The sequence below is a fragment of the Python bivittatus genome, unplaced genomic scaffold (genome assembly GCF_059951505.1).
Source record: "Python bivittatus isolate LINGU-HERP-01145 unplaced genomic scaffold, Pbiv_v1 ctg000340_np1212, whole genome shotgun sequence".
NCBI lineage: Eukaryota > Metazoa > Chordata > Lepidosauria > Squamata > Pythonidae > Python > Python bivittatus.
Genome location: NW_028277056.1, coordinates 21,855,208 through 21,870,421, shown reverse-complemented (window position 1 = coordinate 21,870,421; position 15,214 = coordinate 21,855,208). Strand labels below are relative to the sequence as shown.

General features: G+C 40.6%; 1 protein-coding gene across 1 annotated transcript in view; it reads left to right on the top strand.

Moving 5' to 3' along the window:
- Positions 1–14,440, top strand: part of LNX2 (ligand of numb-protein X 2) — a 77,562-nt gene extending 63,122 nt beyond the window's left edge. The window contains exons 6-10 of the mRNA XM_007436281.4: positions 1,025–1,168; positions 2,958–3,135; positions 4,425–4,656; positions 5,377–5,535; positions 8,791–14,440. Of these exons, the coding sequence (XP_007436343.1) occupies positions 1,025–1,168; positions 2,958–3,135; positions 4,425–4,656; positions 5,377–5,535; positions 8,791–8,926 (849 nt within the window). The 3' untranslated portion in view covers positions 8,927–14,440. The remainder of the gene's footprint in view (positions 1–1,024; positions 1,169–2,957; positions 3,136–4,424; positions 4,657–5,376; positions 5,536–8,790) is intronic.
- The last annotated feature ends 774 nt before the right edge of the window (positions 14,441–15,214 follow it).

The window sequence follows — 15,214 nt, the reverse complement described above, 5'->3', positions numbered from 1 at the left end:
CATTCGCTTTCAGCTGATTACCCCTCTTTTAATTAAACTCCCCGGGCATTCCGATAATTTTTACTTGCATTATTTGTTAAATAATCAAAATAAATTTATTTCTTTAAAAGTTGCAAAATGTTGCTATATAATGTGTAAGCTTCGCCCGCAAATGGTTGCTAATAGTTACTGATGAAAGGGGTAATATTGTTGTCTGTTTTATTGTATGTATTTTTATTGGTCAATGACTGAAATAAATATGATGATACACCATGTAGTGGACCAGTACTTGGGCAATCTCTCCTACACTAATACATAGGGTTCCATGGCATTACAGATTCAGAGGGGGAAAGGGGCTTCCGAGGGCACGTGGGTATACATGTAGCACCAGCCAGCAACTCCTTAAAAGTGTGTTTTCCCAGGATTGTGCCCAAGAAAAGAGAGCTGCTTTTTTCTTTTGTAACCAAAGCACTGCACAGCCCTGTTAACTATATAGCACTGTTTTCCCCAACCTTTCCCCTTTTTCTTCCACAAGCTGGTTTCCATGGTAAAGTTGTTGCAAGCAGCTTCCTGTAGGTCATTGAGGCTAGTCATGAAAGGACATCCCAGCATGCCCTTGGCTTCTGCACAGCCATTGGGGTTTAGATTCAGTGGAGTAGTAGATTTTACTTGGTATAGTTTGACTTCATTTTTCCTTTTCTCCCTAATAATTCAGTTCTGAGATCGCAACCAGCAAGAGCTCTGTTTGAGCACCTAGAGCTGATGGTAGTGAAATCAGATGCTGGCAAACTGACTGAACTAGTCCTCTCTCATGGCAGAAAATGGCTTGTTTTATTAACTGTAGAGAAAATAGAGTCTGATTCTTTGGCCAGTATTAGTCCTCAGGAAAAGTGTTGATTTCCTTCATATGTACAGTATACTCTGCATGGCTGTTTCATGGCTAGCAGAATATTTTGACTATTCTTTGTTGTCAGAGGTAGCCGGTGTGGAAGCATAATGGTGTTTATACCCCAATCCTCCATTCATTTTTCATGTGCATCTGCAGGCCAGTGGTGAGAGGGTGAGCCTAACCATTTCTAGGCCTACCAAGTCCCAAATTGTGAGCATTCTCAGAGATGGAGGAACACATCCCATCAGTCATCATCAATCCTATCAGCTGTATCATAGCAACAGGCCAAGCCCACATAAGGTAAGTTTGGGGATGGACCAGAAATTATTTCAGTTTATATTCTAATGTAAATTTACCTAGTCTGCATTTCCCAAACCAATAAATGAATTGAAATACAGTTATTCTTCCGTGTTCATTTTTTTCTAAAATTTGTGAATACAGTTTTCCAGTTAAAAACTAGGTACCAAAATGCATATATGAGGGGAATGTCCACACAAAACTTAATATATTAATGAAAATAATGTATAAAAAAATAATGTATTAGGGGATTTGGTTTTTTTAAAAAATGCAGGTATTAAACAAAATTATATACAAAATATGTATATTAAGGGGAAATGCATACTAAGACATGGACAACTTTTTATGTGTACTCTTTTAAAAATTGTACACTAAAATGGGATGAACCCAGGACTGGGAAATTGAAAAATAATAATAATAACAGAGAAAATTGTTAGAATTACCTCTACAATGTTGATCGCTGAAAGAATGACAATGTCCATACATTTTTAGTAAGATTAGACATACTGTGTCATTAGGTGCCCAGGAAGTTGGAAAAATGCACCCTCTACTGGATAGCGTAGCTATTCCCACAGGCATCTGTTAATCTTTATGATTAATATTGTCCTCTAAAAACAGGCATGCACTGAAAATATCCCAGCAGAATAGACTGGAGTGTGCCACTTCTCATTGTACAATTTCAGCAGCTGCCTCAACTTGAAAATGTGCATTCAAATCCAAAAAGATATGAGCCTAAGCCCCCCCCCAAAGCACATACACATCTCCTCCCCGCCAAAAATTAGGATATATTGTATTGTTACACAATCCAGTCAGGTAAAAAGAAGAATCTTAGATCTTAGAGGTTGATCAGGGAGAGTATCAATATTTTGTATTTATAAGAAAGTTCAGGGAGCCACTTAAGTTCCTGAATCTTTTGGGGAGAAAATGACAGTGTCGTTTAAAACACTAGATGAGGCTTTTAAATGAGAAATCTGTCTAAAACGTATCCATGTCAGTATCACTGTGGCGTTAATTTACTTGTAAAACATTTTTTAAAGAAATCCACTTGCATTGATATACAGGCAGTCCTCGACTTCAGACCATTTGTTTAGTGACTGTTCAAAGTTACAACAGCACTGAAAAAAGTGACTTATGACCAGTCCTTGAACTTACAACTGTCACGGTGTCCCCACAGTCACATGATCGTTATTTGGGCACTTAGCAACCGTCGCGCATTTTCAACGGTTGGAGCATCCTGCAGTCAAGTGATTGCCATTTGTGACCTTCCCAGCCAGCTCCCAACAAGCAAAATCAATGGGAAAGCCGGCAGGGAAGGTTGCAAGTCACAGTCACATGATGTCTCACTTAACAACCATGATGATTCGCTTAATGACCACAGTAAAAAAGGCTGTAAAATCGGTCACGGTCATGTGATGCCTCACTTAAAGAGTGCACTGCTTAAGAACAAATTTTGTGATCATAAGTCGAGGACGACCTGTACTTTCCCTACTGTCAGTTGTACAGCCAACTAACTCTAATATATGCTGTTTTGAAAACAATTATCCTTAATGTATGCCTTTAGATATGAAATATTCTATGAAATATACTTTAAAATGCAATCTCCCATAATGTATGCTTTTCTGTAAGCATATTTAAATATTAAAAATTGTTGAGCTCCAATCCATGGATGCTGGCAAACTCTGCATTACTATTTGTTCCCCATCAGAGTCTGTACGTGCAAATAATTTGGACATCCCTCTTTCAGACCTAACCTAAGTTGAGTGTATCCCTGAATTCCTACCTTTTTTTGTAGGACCTCTCACAATGTGTGACTTGTCAAGAGAAGCACATCACAGTGAAGAAGGAGCCCCATGAATCCCTTGGCATGACAGTAGCAGGAGGTCGAGGCAGCAAAAGCGGGGAATTGCCAATATTTGTTACAAGTGTACAACCTCATGGATGTCTGGCAAGAGATGGCAGGATCAAAAGAGGTGAAAGCAGAAGGCAGTATTGAGACAGTGTGTTGGTGGGAAGTCTTCTCTTGGGCAACATTGTTAATTGTTGGTGGTTGGGTTTTTCTTAACTAATACACACACACACACACACACACACACACACACACACAGAGTATAATTTCGTTATACTGTATTTTTAGCTACCCAGAATCATGTATTAGAGATGGGCAGCCATATAAATGAAATAAATAACTATATAAATAAGCCTGATTAAAATGGATGCCTAAGCTCCATATGTTTTGCATACCCTTCCCAGTCTATTCACTTTCACTGGGATGTGCCCTTAAATATAATGCTTTACAGTGATTTCTATGCAAGAAAAGTCACAGTATTACAAATATGTCCCTTTTACATATGAGGTAAAGCACAGGTGGGCAAAAATCGGTTTATCTTTCTTTAGCTGATGTACTACTTTAAGGAGTTCCCACAGGTGTTACCTGTGTGCCTGCACACAATCCCAGTCATCTTTTCCCCTTTGAATCTGGATTGTTGCATGACCTTAGAGCAGTGTTACTCAGCCTTGACAACATGAACATGTGTAGACTTCAGCTCCCAGAATTCCCCAGCCAACCACTTCCATTTGTTCAGTGCCGCCATAACTTTGAATGGTCACTGAATGAATGGTCATTAAGTGAGGACTACCTGTAAGCCTTCTTCCTTTTAAAGGTAACTCCCTAAAAAACCAGTATTGAACAGTGTGAACCTGTTCCCCACTGATAAAGAGCAAGAACTATTCATGAATAGAGATGAATCCTCTGTATATCACAAAACAACCAGCACTGCAGTGTAAGCATACTTGCTTTGCATCTTGTGAAGTAATTGGAACCCTGTCTCAGCAGCTAACCAGTTTGGGCCACCATTACATGACATAAACAATGGCAGATTTCTAATACTTAGAACTGGATCAGCTAAGAACCAATATTAACTTGCCCCCTTGCCTCCCACCCCTAAGTAGAAACAAATGCTTTAAAAACCTCTTCCTGCCCCAATTATCAAGGGAAGGAGGTCTGTCCCTTCCCTATAGCTATACAGCATGCTAGACTGATTGGAAAATGCTGATTCACAAGAGCTGCTGACATGGAAGCCCAGAAATAACAGACACTACAGTTCTGCCAAGCATAATGTAAGCTACTATCTGCCCCCTGCCCCTACCGGTACATAGGTAACATCCTGTTGTCAGATAGGCACAAAAAGTAGCAACTTAGTGGTATACATTTGCACAAGAAGATCACCTCAACAGGGTCTCTTGTTTGTTTTTTACCCAGGTGATGTGTTGATGAATATTAACGGCATTGATCTGACCAATCTGAGTCACAGTGAGGCTGTAGCTATGCTCAAAGCCAGCGCTGCTTCCTCGGTTGTTGCTCTGAAAGCTCTAGAGGTCCAGATTGCTGAAGAGCAGCCCCAGGCAAATGACGAGCAGCCGAACACCATCAGCGAGAATGAATATGATGCTAGCTGGTCACCATCTTGGGTTATGTGGTTAGGACTTCCAAGGTATGATTAACATTTTATCCTCTTGTTCACTGTAGATTCTGCATTTTTTTCTGAGCAGATTTGAAGAATCAAGCTGTCTTCTATCAACCTTTAGGAAGCTCTTTGCAAGTCCTCTGCATGCTGTTCTAGTATAATGTGTTAAAAACAGAAGGCATTATTATAATTTTTAATGAGGTTTCTATAAATGTGAGTGATGTGTGGAACAGTACTTTCCTTAACATTTTTCTCAGAATATCAGGATTAAGCTATAGCTTCTTATGGAAACCCAACCCAACAAAACAAAGAAGCAGGCTGTTAAAGTAGGTCCATTTTTAAAGGAGCTGTAAAAGTGATTTGTCATATATTTATTACTTGCCATTTTATGTTTAAAATGTATCTGCCCCCTTCAAGACCTCAGGTTAGTTTTCCCAAGGTCTTCCAAAGGCTAGTTACTATCTAAGTGATAACATTCTTGATCTCGTAGAATATTGACCCATGTTTGGGTATGAGAAGGTCAGTTGACTTAATATTTTGCACGGATATTTAATGGGTGTGCCAGACTTAGGGGAAAGCAGAGTTTATTTTTGGAAATGCATCTTACTGAATAATTATTGTTTGGTTTTTTAAAAAATCATTAATACATTATATACAGCCAAGTGTGAAAGAGTGTTCTTGTAGGCTTGTTAGAGGTCTAACAGATTTGCTTAATCGGTGTTACGACTCCTCCTCACTCTTTCACAGCTGCCTGCATAGCTGCCATGATGTTGTGCTACGAAGGAGCAATCTAGCAAGCTGGGGGTTTAGCATTGTTGGTGGCTACGAGGAAAATCATACAAACCAGCCTTTCTTCATTAAAACAATTGTTCTAGGAACACCAGCATATTTTGATGGAAGACTCAAGTAAGGTTCCTTTCTGCTTTTTATCCTGAACTTTAACAAGGGAAGGGAGTCACCAGGGCCTGCAGCTGATACTGCAGATTCATTCTCAAGACAATACAAAATATGTGCGCTTTGTGTGTTAAAAGTAGTTCTTTGTAAAGTGCAGACCCTGCACTCATCCGGGAGTCTGATTTAATGGCTTAAAATGATTGATTGATTGATTGATTGATTGATTGATTGATTATGTGCCATCAAGTCATTGTCGCCTCTTAGTGACCACATAGATTTTCTCCATGATGATCTGTCCCTAATCTGGTCCTTCAGGTCATCCAACAGTGTACCCATCACCACTGCAACTGAGTCCATCCAACTTGCAAAGGCTTAAATGGCCCTGTTCAATTCTATAATTCTATGAAAAATGCCCGTATCCAATTTTTAGACCGCAAGTCTTGGGGGATATGGTTTCAACTATTTTGGGAACAGTTAAAATTTACCTCTAAGTTCAATATAGTGTAGAGGCAGATGTCTTTTAAAAATCCTAGTCCACCATTGTCATAGGAAATTCTTTCATGTCCATCTGTTGGAGCCACCATTTCTCACTCCCAAATGTCCCATGTCAGTGGGGCATCATTTTGTGTTCCACACAAATACTGTGAAACTATACCACATTGCAACATGTATTTTTTTGTATTTATTTCTCCAATTTATATAGCTGCCCATCTCAAAGTAACCCTCTGGATGGCTTACAATATTGGAAAACATACAAACCAGTTAATATAAAGCATAAACACAGCCAAAGAGCCAAATAAGCTAGACAGATAGCTACTATATCACATGCTCTAACTATCTGACCCTTGTGCCCACAAACATACCCATGTCATGAGAACCTTCCAAAAAGCTGGCAGAGTCAGGGCCAATCTAATCTTGGGGAGAACGGTGTTCCAAAGGGCAGACACAGCAATAGAAAGGGCCCATTTCCTGGGTCCTACAAGATAACATTCTTCAACTGACAGGACTGCAGCATGCTCTCCTGTTGGATCAAATGGGACAGGAAGAAACAACTGGTGAGAGGCAGTCCTGCAAATAACCTGGCTCTGTGCTATGAAGGGCTTTATAGGTGACAACCATCACCTTGAATTGCATCTGGAAGCATACTGGAAGCCAGTGCAGCTTGTGAACAAAATTGTAACACGCACACACTGAGGCACATTCAGAACTGCCCATGCCACTACATTCTGTACCAGCTGCAGCTTCTATATGCTCTTCAAGGGCAGCCCCATGTAGAGCACATTGCAATAATCTACTTGGAGGTGACTATGAGCAGACTGAAAGGGGTCCAAATAATCTACTTCCTCCAGAGTTTCTAAAGCTGCCATACAACAACCTTTTCAACAATGTTCCCTAAAAGGGGAAGGTTGGAGACAGGACAGAAGTTGTCTACCATGGTTGGGTTCAGCAATGGCTTCTTTAGGAGAAGGCAAACCACTGCCTCTTTCAGAACTGGCAGGACCAGCCCCTCATCACCACCACCACCAGGTCCTAACTGATGTCACCCCCTGGGAAGCTTTGGCTAACCAGGAGGGACAGGAGTCAATATACAGGTGACCAAACTTACAGTTCTAAGAACGCTGTTAGTTCCTAAGGACTAACAGGATGAAATTCCTCCCAGATAACCAAGCCAGACTGAGTCTCAGTTACCTCCATGGGACCTGCCTCAAGGTAAGAGTCCAACTTTTAGCAGATGCTTTATCTAACAGATACCTAGTATATTCCTCACAGCAGCCTTGCTGGTGAACCTCTGACTCCACCTTCCCCAGGAGAGTCTGGGTCACCTTCCCAACTTGGTGTCCATCAAATGTGTTGAACATCAGCTCTTCTAATCTCCAGAGGTTTTTCTGGCTGGACATAATGGGTGTTGAAATCAGAGGCATTTGGAAGACACTAGTTGGGGAGGGTTGACATTCTCAAGATGTTCTGAAGAGAAGACAGCCTTTAATGTGAGAGTTCTATTGCAGCTGAGTGGGAAAATAGCACAAAAAAGCAGAAGAAAGGAAGAAAGTAAAATCCTAAAATCTGCCACAAACCAAGAATCCATTGCCCACTGAATCACCCATTTTGCATACTTTCCTCTTTTTCTCCCCACAATTCTCCTAAATGCTAAGCTGAATGTTTTCACTTTTCTGTCTTTCCAGATATATTCCATAGAGTTATGCCATTCAGTAAATCAGTCAGTTATAGATTGTGTTCTCAAATTAAATCATTTTAATGCAATTGTTACTTTTTCAGTCTGAATTGCAAGCACCATCATAAAAGAGGCGTACGCTTCTGCAGCAGGGGTATAGAGGTAGTGAGAGATTACGCTTGCTACAGAATGTGTATTTAATTAAAAAAAAAAAAAGGATGTTCTCTTCTTTAGAATGAATCTTTTTCCAAGTATATACAGTGGAACCTCGAGTTACGAATTTAATCCGTTCCGTGACTCTGGTTGCAACTCGAATTGGTCGCAACACGAGGCAAATTTTCCCATAAGGTTCAATGTAATTACCGTTAATCCGTTCTGGGATTAACAGGACAGGGAGGCGGCTATTGCTTGGAGGGAGAGTCAGGGGCGGAAAAATGGCCGCGGACCATGTGTCAGGGGCGGAAAACTGGCCGCGGACCACGTGTCAGGCAGAAAAATGGCCGCAGACCACGTGTCAGGGGTGGAAAACTGGCCGCAAACCACGTGTCAGGGGCGGAAAAATGGCCGCGAACCACGTGTCAGGGGCGGAAAAATGGCCGCGGACCACGTGTCGGGCGGAAAAATGGCCGCGGACCACGTGTCAGGCGGAAAAATGGCCGCGGACCACGTGTCGGGCGGAAAAATGGCCGCGGACCACGTGTCAGGCGGAAAAATGGCTGCGGACCACGTGTCGGGCGGAAAAATGGCCGCGGACCACGTGTCGGGCAGAAAATGGCCGCGGACCACGTGTCAGGGGCGGAAAATGGCCGCGGGTCCAGTTCGTAACTTGAGGTGGTTCGCAACACGAGGTAAATTTTTGGGGCTGGAGCTGGTCGTAACACGAAAAATTCGTAAGCAGAGGCGTTCGTAACTCGAGGTACCACTGTACCAGTCAGTTAATAACACCCTTTACAACTAAAACATAGTGTCAAGACTGGTTTGCCATCATACCTAGACAGAGTCATCTATGGATTGGTCATTCATGCTCAGAAAGGTCATTTCCTGCATTATGTGGGTTGTGCAACTTACTAATCCTCACTCGTTTCTCTCCTCAGATGTGGTGATATGATTGTTGCTGTCAATGGACTTTCAACCATGGGTATGAGCCATTCAGCGCTGGTTCCTATGTTGAAGGAACAGAGGAACAAAGTAACACTGACGGTTATCTGCTGGCCAGGAAGTCTTGTATAGCATGCAAAGAATATATACGTTGGTTCAAACAGCTTTTCTTTTTTTTTTTTTTGGAAATGGCTGGCTCAAATTTTTCAAGCAAAGCTGTGTTTTTCTTTTTTCCCTTTTCTACTAATGCAGCTGGTAATAAGCTGGGCCAAAAATTGCTACCTTCATATCTGAGAAGGGTGTGTGAACAAGGGGTGGGTGGGAAAGGAAGATTTTTAACCACACTGTGTTGTTCTTTCCATCCTAAAATAGCCATTTCTGTCAAATTGTGTTTATTTACCACCGCTGTGTCACTGTGGTATCCATGTGCATAGACTTCAGCTTCTTGGTTGGCTTACAGAAGTCAACTTACTCAAGCAATTGTAGTGGGGGCGGGGTTGCACCTAGCCAGGGTGCTAACATGCTGGCATGTTAGGTACCTGATAGGCTGATCTCTGCATTGCTAGATACTGATGCAAATGTATAACCTTAAGCAGGTTAGCAACAAATGATATGTAAGGCCTTCTACAGTAAGAGACGGTTATTCTGTAAGGTGCTTTCTACTTTGGTTTCAGCTTTGCTCACAGAAGATACACCAGGAACCATCTGTTTTAATTGTTAAAGTGGGTGGCCATGTTAACATTTAGTAGATTAACTTCTACGCATTTTTCTTACATTTTGCTATTCTCGTTTCTATCAAGAGCCTGAGCAATTCCTTGTGTTATGGCTGCCACATAGAAACTGCAGGAAACAGTTCCACGTAGCACCTGCCCCATACAGTATAACAGTCTTAACCCATAAGAAGGACATATTGCCCTATTATGTATAAAGTCGACATACTAATTCCATCATGAAATGCACTGGAGGGCAGGGGTGGCAGAAAGAAAGAACATGGTTATTAGCCATTATCCAACAAAAGTATTTATGGCATCATAACTATAATGTAGCAATTTGTCCCTGGCTACATGTAATCAGCATTCCCATGTTTCATGATGAAGCATGGCAGTGTAGCTTGTAAGTACACCGTCCATGTGACTCCCTTGTAGCATAAATAGCTACCCCAAGGCTGAAACTGCATCAGTATTATTATATAAGGCATGCACTGATGCATCACCAACCTGTGAAAGCTGCATCAAATGCAGAGCAGTGCACATTCTATGTGCATATTGTGTGCTATGCTACAGGCAGGTATCCTTTGTGATAATTCCAAATCCTGTAATCTGAATAAATTATGAGAACTTTCCATTATGTCTGCATTTTCTATTTTGCATAATTTATTCTTCCATTATGTCTGCATTGTGTATTTTGTATCATCATTGGAGAAGGCATGGAGTACACTGGAGTTTCTTGCCACAAGAAGTATGGCTCACCCATTCCCTGACTTTCAAGATTCATAAAATCATAGGGTAGGAAGGGACCTTGGAGGTCTTCTAGTCCAACTAGGAGCAGGAATCCTCAGACCGTTCCAGACAAATGACTGACCATCCCTTCTTTGAAAACCTCTAAAGATGGAGCACCCACAACTCCAGAAGGCAGATTGTTCCACTGCTTATTAGTTGTCACAGTCAGGAAATTCTTCCTTATTTCAAATTTGGATCTCTCTTGATGTCAGGCCCAGCCCAGGAACAACGGTGAAACACTCCAGTTGAGTTCAGTTCCTTTATTTGCTTTCACCATGTAGACAGAATCTTGCCAGACTAAATCTATACTACTGCAACTAGTGGATATACCCTGGGAGATTCTAGGAAGTGGCAATCCTGAACCTCTTATGTTTCCCATGCTGCACTTCTGGACTGTGTTGTCTTTTGTCTCCTTTCCCTTCCTGGAATGCACCCCCTCCTTCCTGATAGCCTTGCTCTTTGCTGCAATCCACCACACTTTGTGAAGCTTCCACCTGTTGGTTCTTATCCTACCCTCTGGCACTACAAGGAATAAATATACACTCTCTTCCCTATGTTAGCCCTCCTAGCATAGGAAATTGTTGTGTCTCTCCTTAGCCGTCTCTTCTTTAGAATAAACATCCCCTGTCCTTTTAATTGTTCTTCATAGGATTTAGTTTTCAAACCCCTCACCATCTCTTGTTCTTCTCTGCATTCTTTCCAGTCCCTGTACAGTGGCAGCCAAAATCAGACTCATTATTCTAGGTGTAATCTGATCAGGCCAGGACACAGTAGAACTGTCATTTCCATGATCTCAACATTATACCTCTGTTGACACAGCCCAAGGCTGCATTGGCTGTTTTGGCAGTTGCTGCGCACTGCTGGCCCTTGCTTAATCTGTGGTCTACCAGGACACCCAGATCCTTCTCACAAGTACTACTGCTGAGACAAATGCCACCTGTATTGTACCTGTGCATCTGATTTTTCCTACTAAATTACAGAACCTTACATTTCTGACCATTGAGAAGAATTTTGTTGGAAAGGGCCTAATGTTGAAATCTATCAAGATTCATTGAACCTTAAGCTGGTCTTCTAATGTGTTACCAATCTCTCCTCTCAGCTCTGTGTCATCTGCAAATTTGCTTAGTGTCCCTTCTATGGCCTTGCCTAAGTCATTTATAACAATGTTGAAGAACGCTGGGCCCAGGATAGAATTCTGAAGTACCCCACTTGATCTATTAAGGACCATGAATTGGATACAATTGTTCAACCATCTGTGATTCCATCTGATAGTAAGACCATCCATCCCACATGGTTCTATTTTATATTAAAGGAAGCTAGGGTCAACTTTATCAGATTGGAGAGCACGGAATCAAATATATGTCCATAAGATTTAGAATGTTTATTTTTTTTAAGACAAATGAAAGTAAAGTGGTAAATGAAAGAGAAAGCAGAGATCTGTGCCAAAGACTAGTTGCTCTCCTATGATGTGTTGTCACAGGAATCTTAGAAGTGGGGCAGCACTTGCCCTGGTTACATTGGAAGGTGCACCGTACCCAACTTGAACTATTGGCACATTCTGATTTAGGAGGTACAGAGTATTCAATGACCATCATGAATTGGACACAATTATTAGAGTAGATACAACATAAATTATTCCAAAGAACTGATATTTTATGAAAATCTGCCACTTCTATATAATTTTAATTGCCTGCTACAGTTCTTGGAAAGTGATCATCTAGGTCCTGCCAGTTTCCTCTTTCACTAAGGAAATTTGATGGCAGAGATCTAGTTAGTTAAGGTGTATCTTTCTGAAGACTTCATAGTCCCTTTCAAAGGAGCAAAAATTTATGTGCATCTCAATATTCATAGTCCCTACAAAATTTCTTTGAAATTCTTTCCAACCCTGCTGTGTTCACTGAATAGGACAAAAGCCTACTTTTTTAATTAACTGCAATAATTGGATTATTTCTTAGAATATTTAGTGTGTAAAGGGGGTTGTACCCTTCAATAAAACATAACGTGGGTGTGATAACAGTGCTGACAACAGTAACAAAAATTAATTGGGAGGTGACATTTGAGTGATCTGCAATATTAACACGCATTGATAATTGCTGTCCAAAGTGAATGTTTTGCTATGTAAAAAATTGTTTTTCTAAAAACCATTTTTACACTTTATACTGCAGCTAACTGTAGCTCTCTTGTGTGTCTTATATGCAAAAGCTGAGAAATAATTTAGAAAAGGGAAAAGCTAGTCCTAGGAGGACAATGTTATAATTTCAGGAAGCCTAATGGGGAGAAAGAACCCCACCCGCATAGCTGGGAGAAAGAACGGTATTTTCTCTTCCCTCATTATGTTGTCTCCAGATAAGAGCCCAGATGCCTTCACCTAAAATGCTGAAACAACCTGTGTTGTGTATGGGTTAGTTTACTTAATTATTTATCTTCTCTGAGATGATGACAGCTAGTTTGTTTTATACACAGATTCACATTTACATTCTAAGACAAACCTCTAGATCAGTGTTTCTCAAATGGCTGGCTGGGGAATTCTGGGAGTTGAAGTCCACACTTCTTCAAGGTGCCAAGGTTGAGAAACACTGCTCTAGGCAGATCTCAGCTGGACTTGGACAGAAGGGACATCCTTTTGTAAAGCACTCAGCGTTTGCTTTCAGATCATTCCAGATTTCCTCTGCAAGAGTCAGTTTGGCCTACTTGAAAAAGTAGTCTAGTTCATAATGGTTAATGCTTTTTGAATGATCTATTATAATGCTAGTATTATTTATCAGAGAATGTATTTTACCCTTACATCTACCTAATATGGGCATGCTTTTTTTTCTGTCTCCCTTCACTCCCATGTTTGAAAGAATCTGATGTGGAATAATATGGCATGTCTTTTTTATCTTCTTTGTTCTAAAGAAAGTGGTAAGACTTTGATTTTTTAAACAACCAAACACAACGAATTGGATTTTATTTCTGTCCTGTACAACACAAAACCTTTTGCTTTCACACTTTAGATCCATACCATATTACTGTGTTTAATAATATCCATCGAGGATGTGAATTTATTCGGCCCAGATCTGCAGTGGAAATTCTGATTTGTACACAGACCAGGGTCCAAAGAACCACTTGGGGTTGCATAAGGGATGTCGTATCTCCATGACTTTTTTTTCTAACTGTCTCTGATGCTTTATTGCATGTTGCTTTTGGAATCCTCTGTTTCAAAAGCAGTTGATGTGATGAATAGAAGGAGGTGCTACTACTGCAAGATTTTTCAGGTTCTATTAGATTATTGCTACTATATATGTAGCCTTTCATATTTGCTGTAATGAAATGGCCCAGCTCCATGAAGAATCCCACCATGGAATTCCTTGAAGATGGGATACACTTCAGGACCCAGCAGCCACAGCAGTCAGGACTGTGAAGAGGGAAATATGGCTGTGGATAAGAGGGTATCACTGTAAAATAAAGCTGGCGTGATGACATCCATGTTGTACCACCATTAGCAAAGTCAAGATGCAAAAGTGGAGGGTTAAGCTCTACTTTTGTACAATAATAAATCAAGGGCACGTTATCCCTTTTCCCTTCCTTAAGTGAATGGTGGGTGATAACTTTTTAGTTTTAACTTCGTAAACAAAGCATTACATTTTATTGCAAGCTACCCTAAAGGCTGATGTAGAACACAATTGTGCTGTATTCAGCACATTCCATTTGAAATTAGGCCATTGCAATGAATGCTCAGGCAAAACCACCATCTCTTTTCTTTTGCCCTGATCATATATTCATGTAGTGGCAAAGAGTACCATAGACTGTGTGCTAGGATCTTGTACTACTGATTACCATCTCTACTAATAGAAACTGGTACCAAGTGGATTCTCTTATCCTTGCCCTATTTTTTTGCTTACGTGTTATTTTATTTTCCTTATTACTGTCATTTATATTATTGGGTTGGATCTTCAGTGCCTTCTGTCTTAAATTATACCATACAATGAAATCCAGTGTTGTGGTATTAACTGAAGGATAAGAGAAAAATAAAAATCTCCTTTTGCAGTGGTGCATGGTTTGGATTTTTGTCTTTTATCTTTATAATGTTCTTCTCTAGCTGGTGAGACAAGCCTACTTGAACCTTCAGGTGCATCTCAGTTCTTTAACATAATAAAGGCTTTGTTGAGCTTCCTGCTACTATGAGTATGTTTAAGTTTTATCTGTAACACTTTTTATTGTATAAATTGGCTCATATTCTTAGAAAAACCCAGTAAATTGAAGAAATCCCACACTTGTCCTCCCTATCTCCTCTTGCATGGAAGGAATCCACATATGGAGTACCAGTGTGGGCAGTATACTTTACTACAGGAATACCTAATAGAACTCTATAGCTCAGCTTCAGTGAATAGGATATACTTCTTGGTTGGAGTGCTGAATTCATGGAGGTTGATATTCAAAATTCCATAAGTCTACTCTGGTCTTACATGTTTGGATGAATAAAGCACCCTCAGAATTCAGCAATTTTATGGTCCACATGATAGTGTGTGTAGGATAATTAGCCTGTGAGTAGATGGTGTCTGAACCCTGGTTCAGACACCATCTACTCACAGGCTAATTATCCTAGTTCTCATCCCCATTTAAAAGCAACCCATCTATGAGAGCACTTTTTTTCCTTTTGAAATTAATATACGACCCAAACAGCCCCAACGTGACCCTTGTTCACATGATGGTGATGCCATAGTTTTCTTGGCCCATGATTTTGGTGATTTTACCTTGTTATTCTATGTTCCACAAAACACCATCTAATCTTTCCAGAAGTGGCTACAAACCAATGGCACATTATGAAAACTTGTATTCCTTTTTCACAGGGTAGTCTGGCTTTGATCATCATTAGTAAATCTGTGTGCTCAGATGACAGGCATGGGAGAGGGGCTGCATTTTAAGAAGGAGGTAGAAAAAG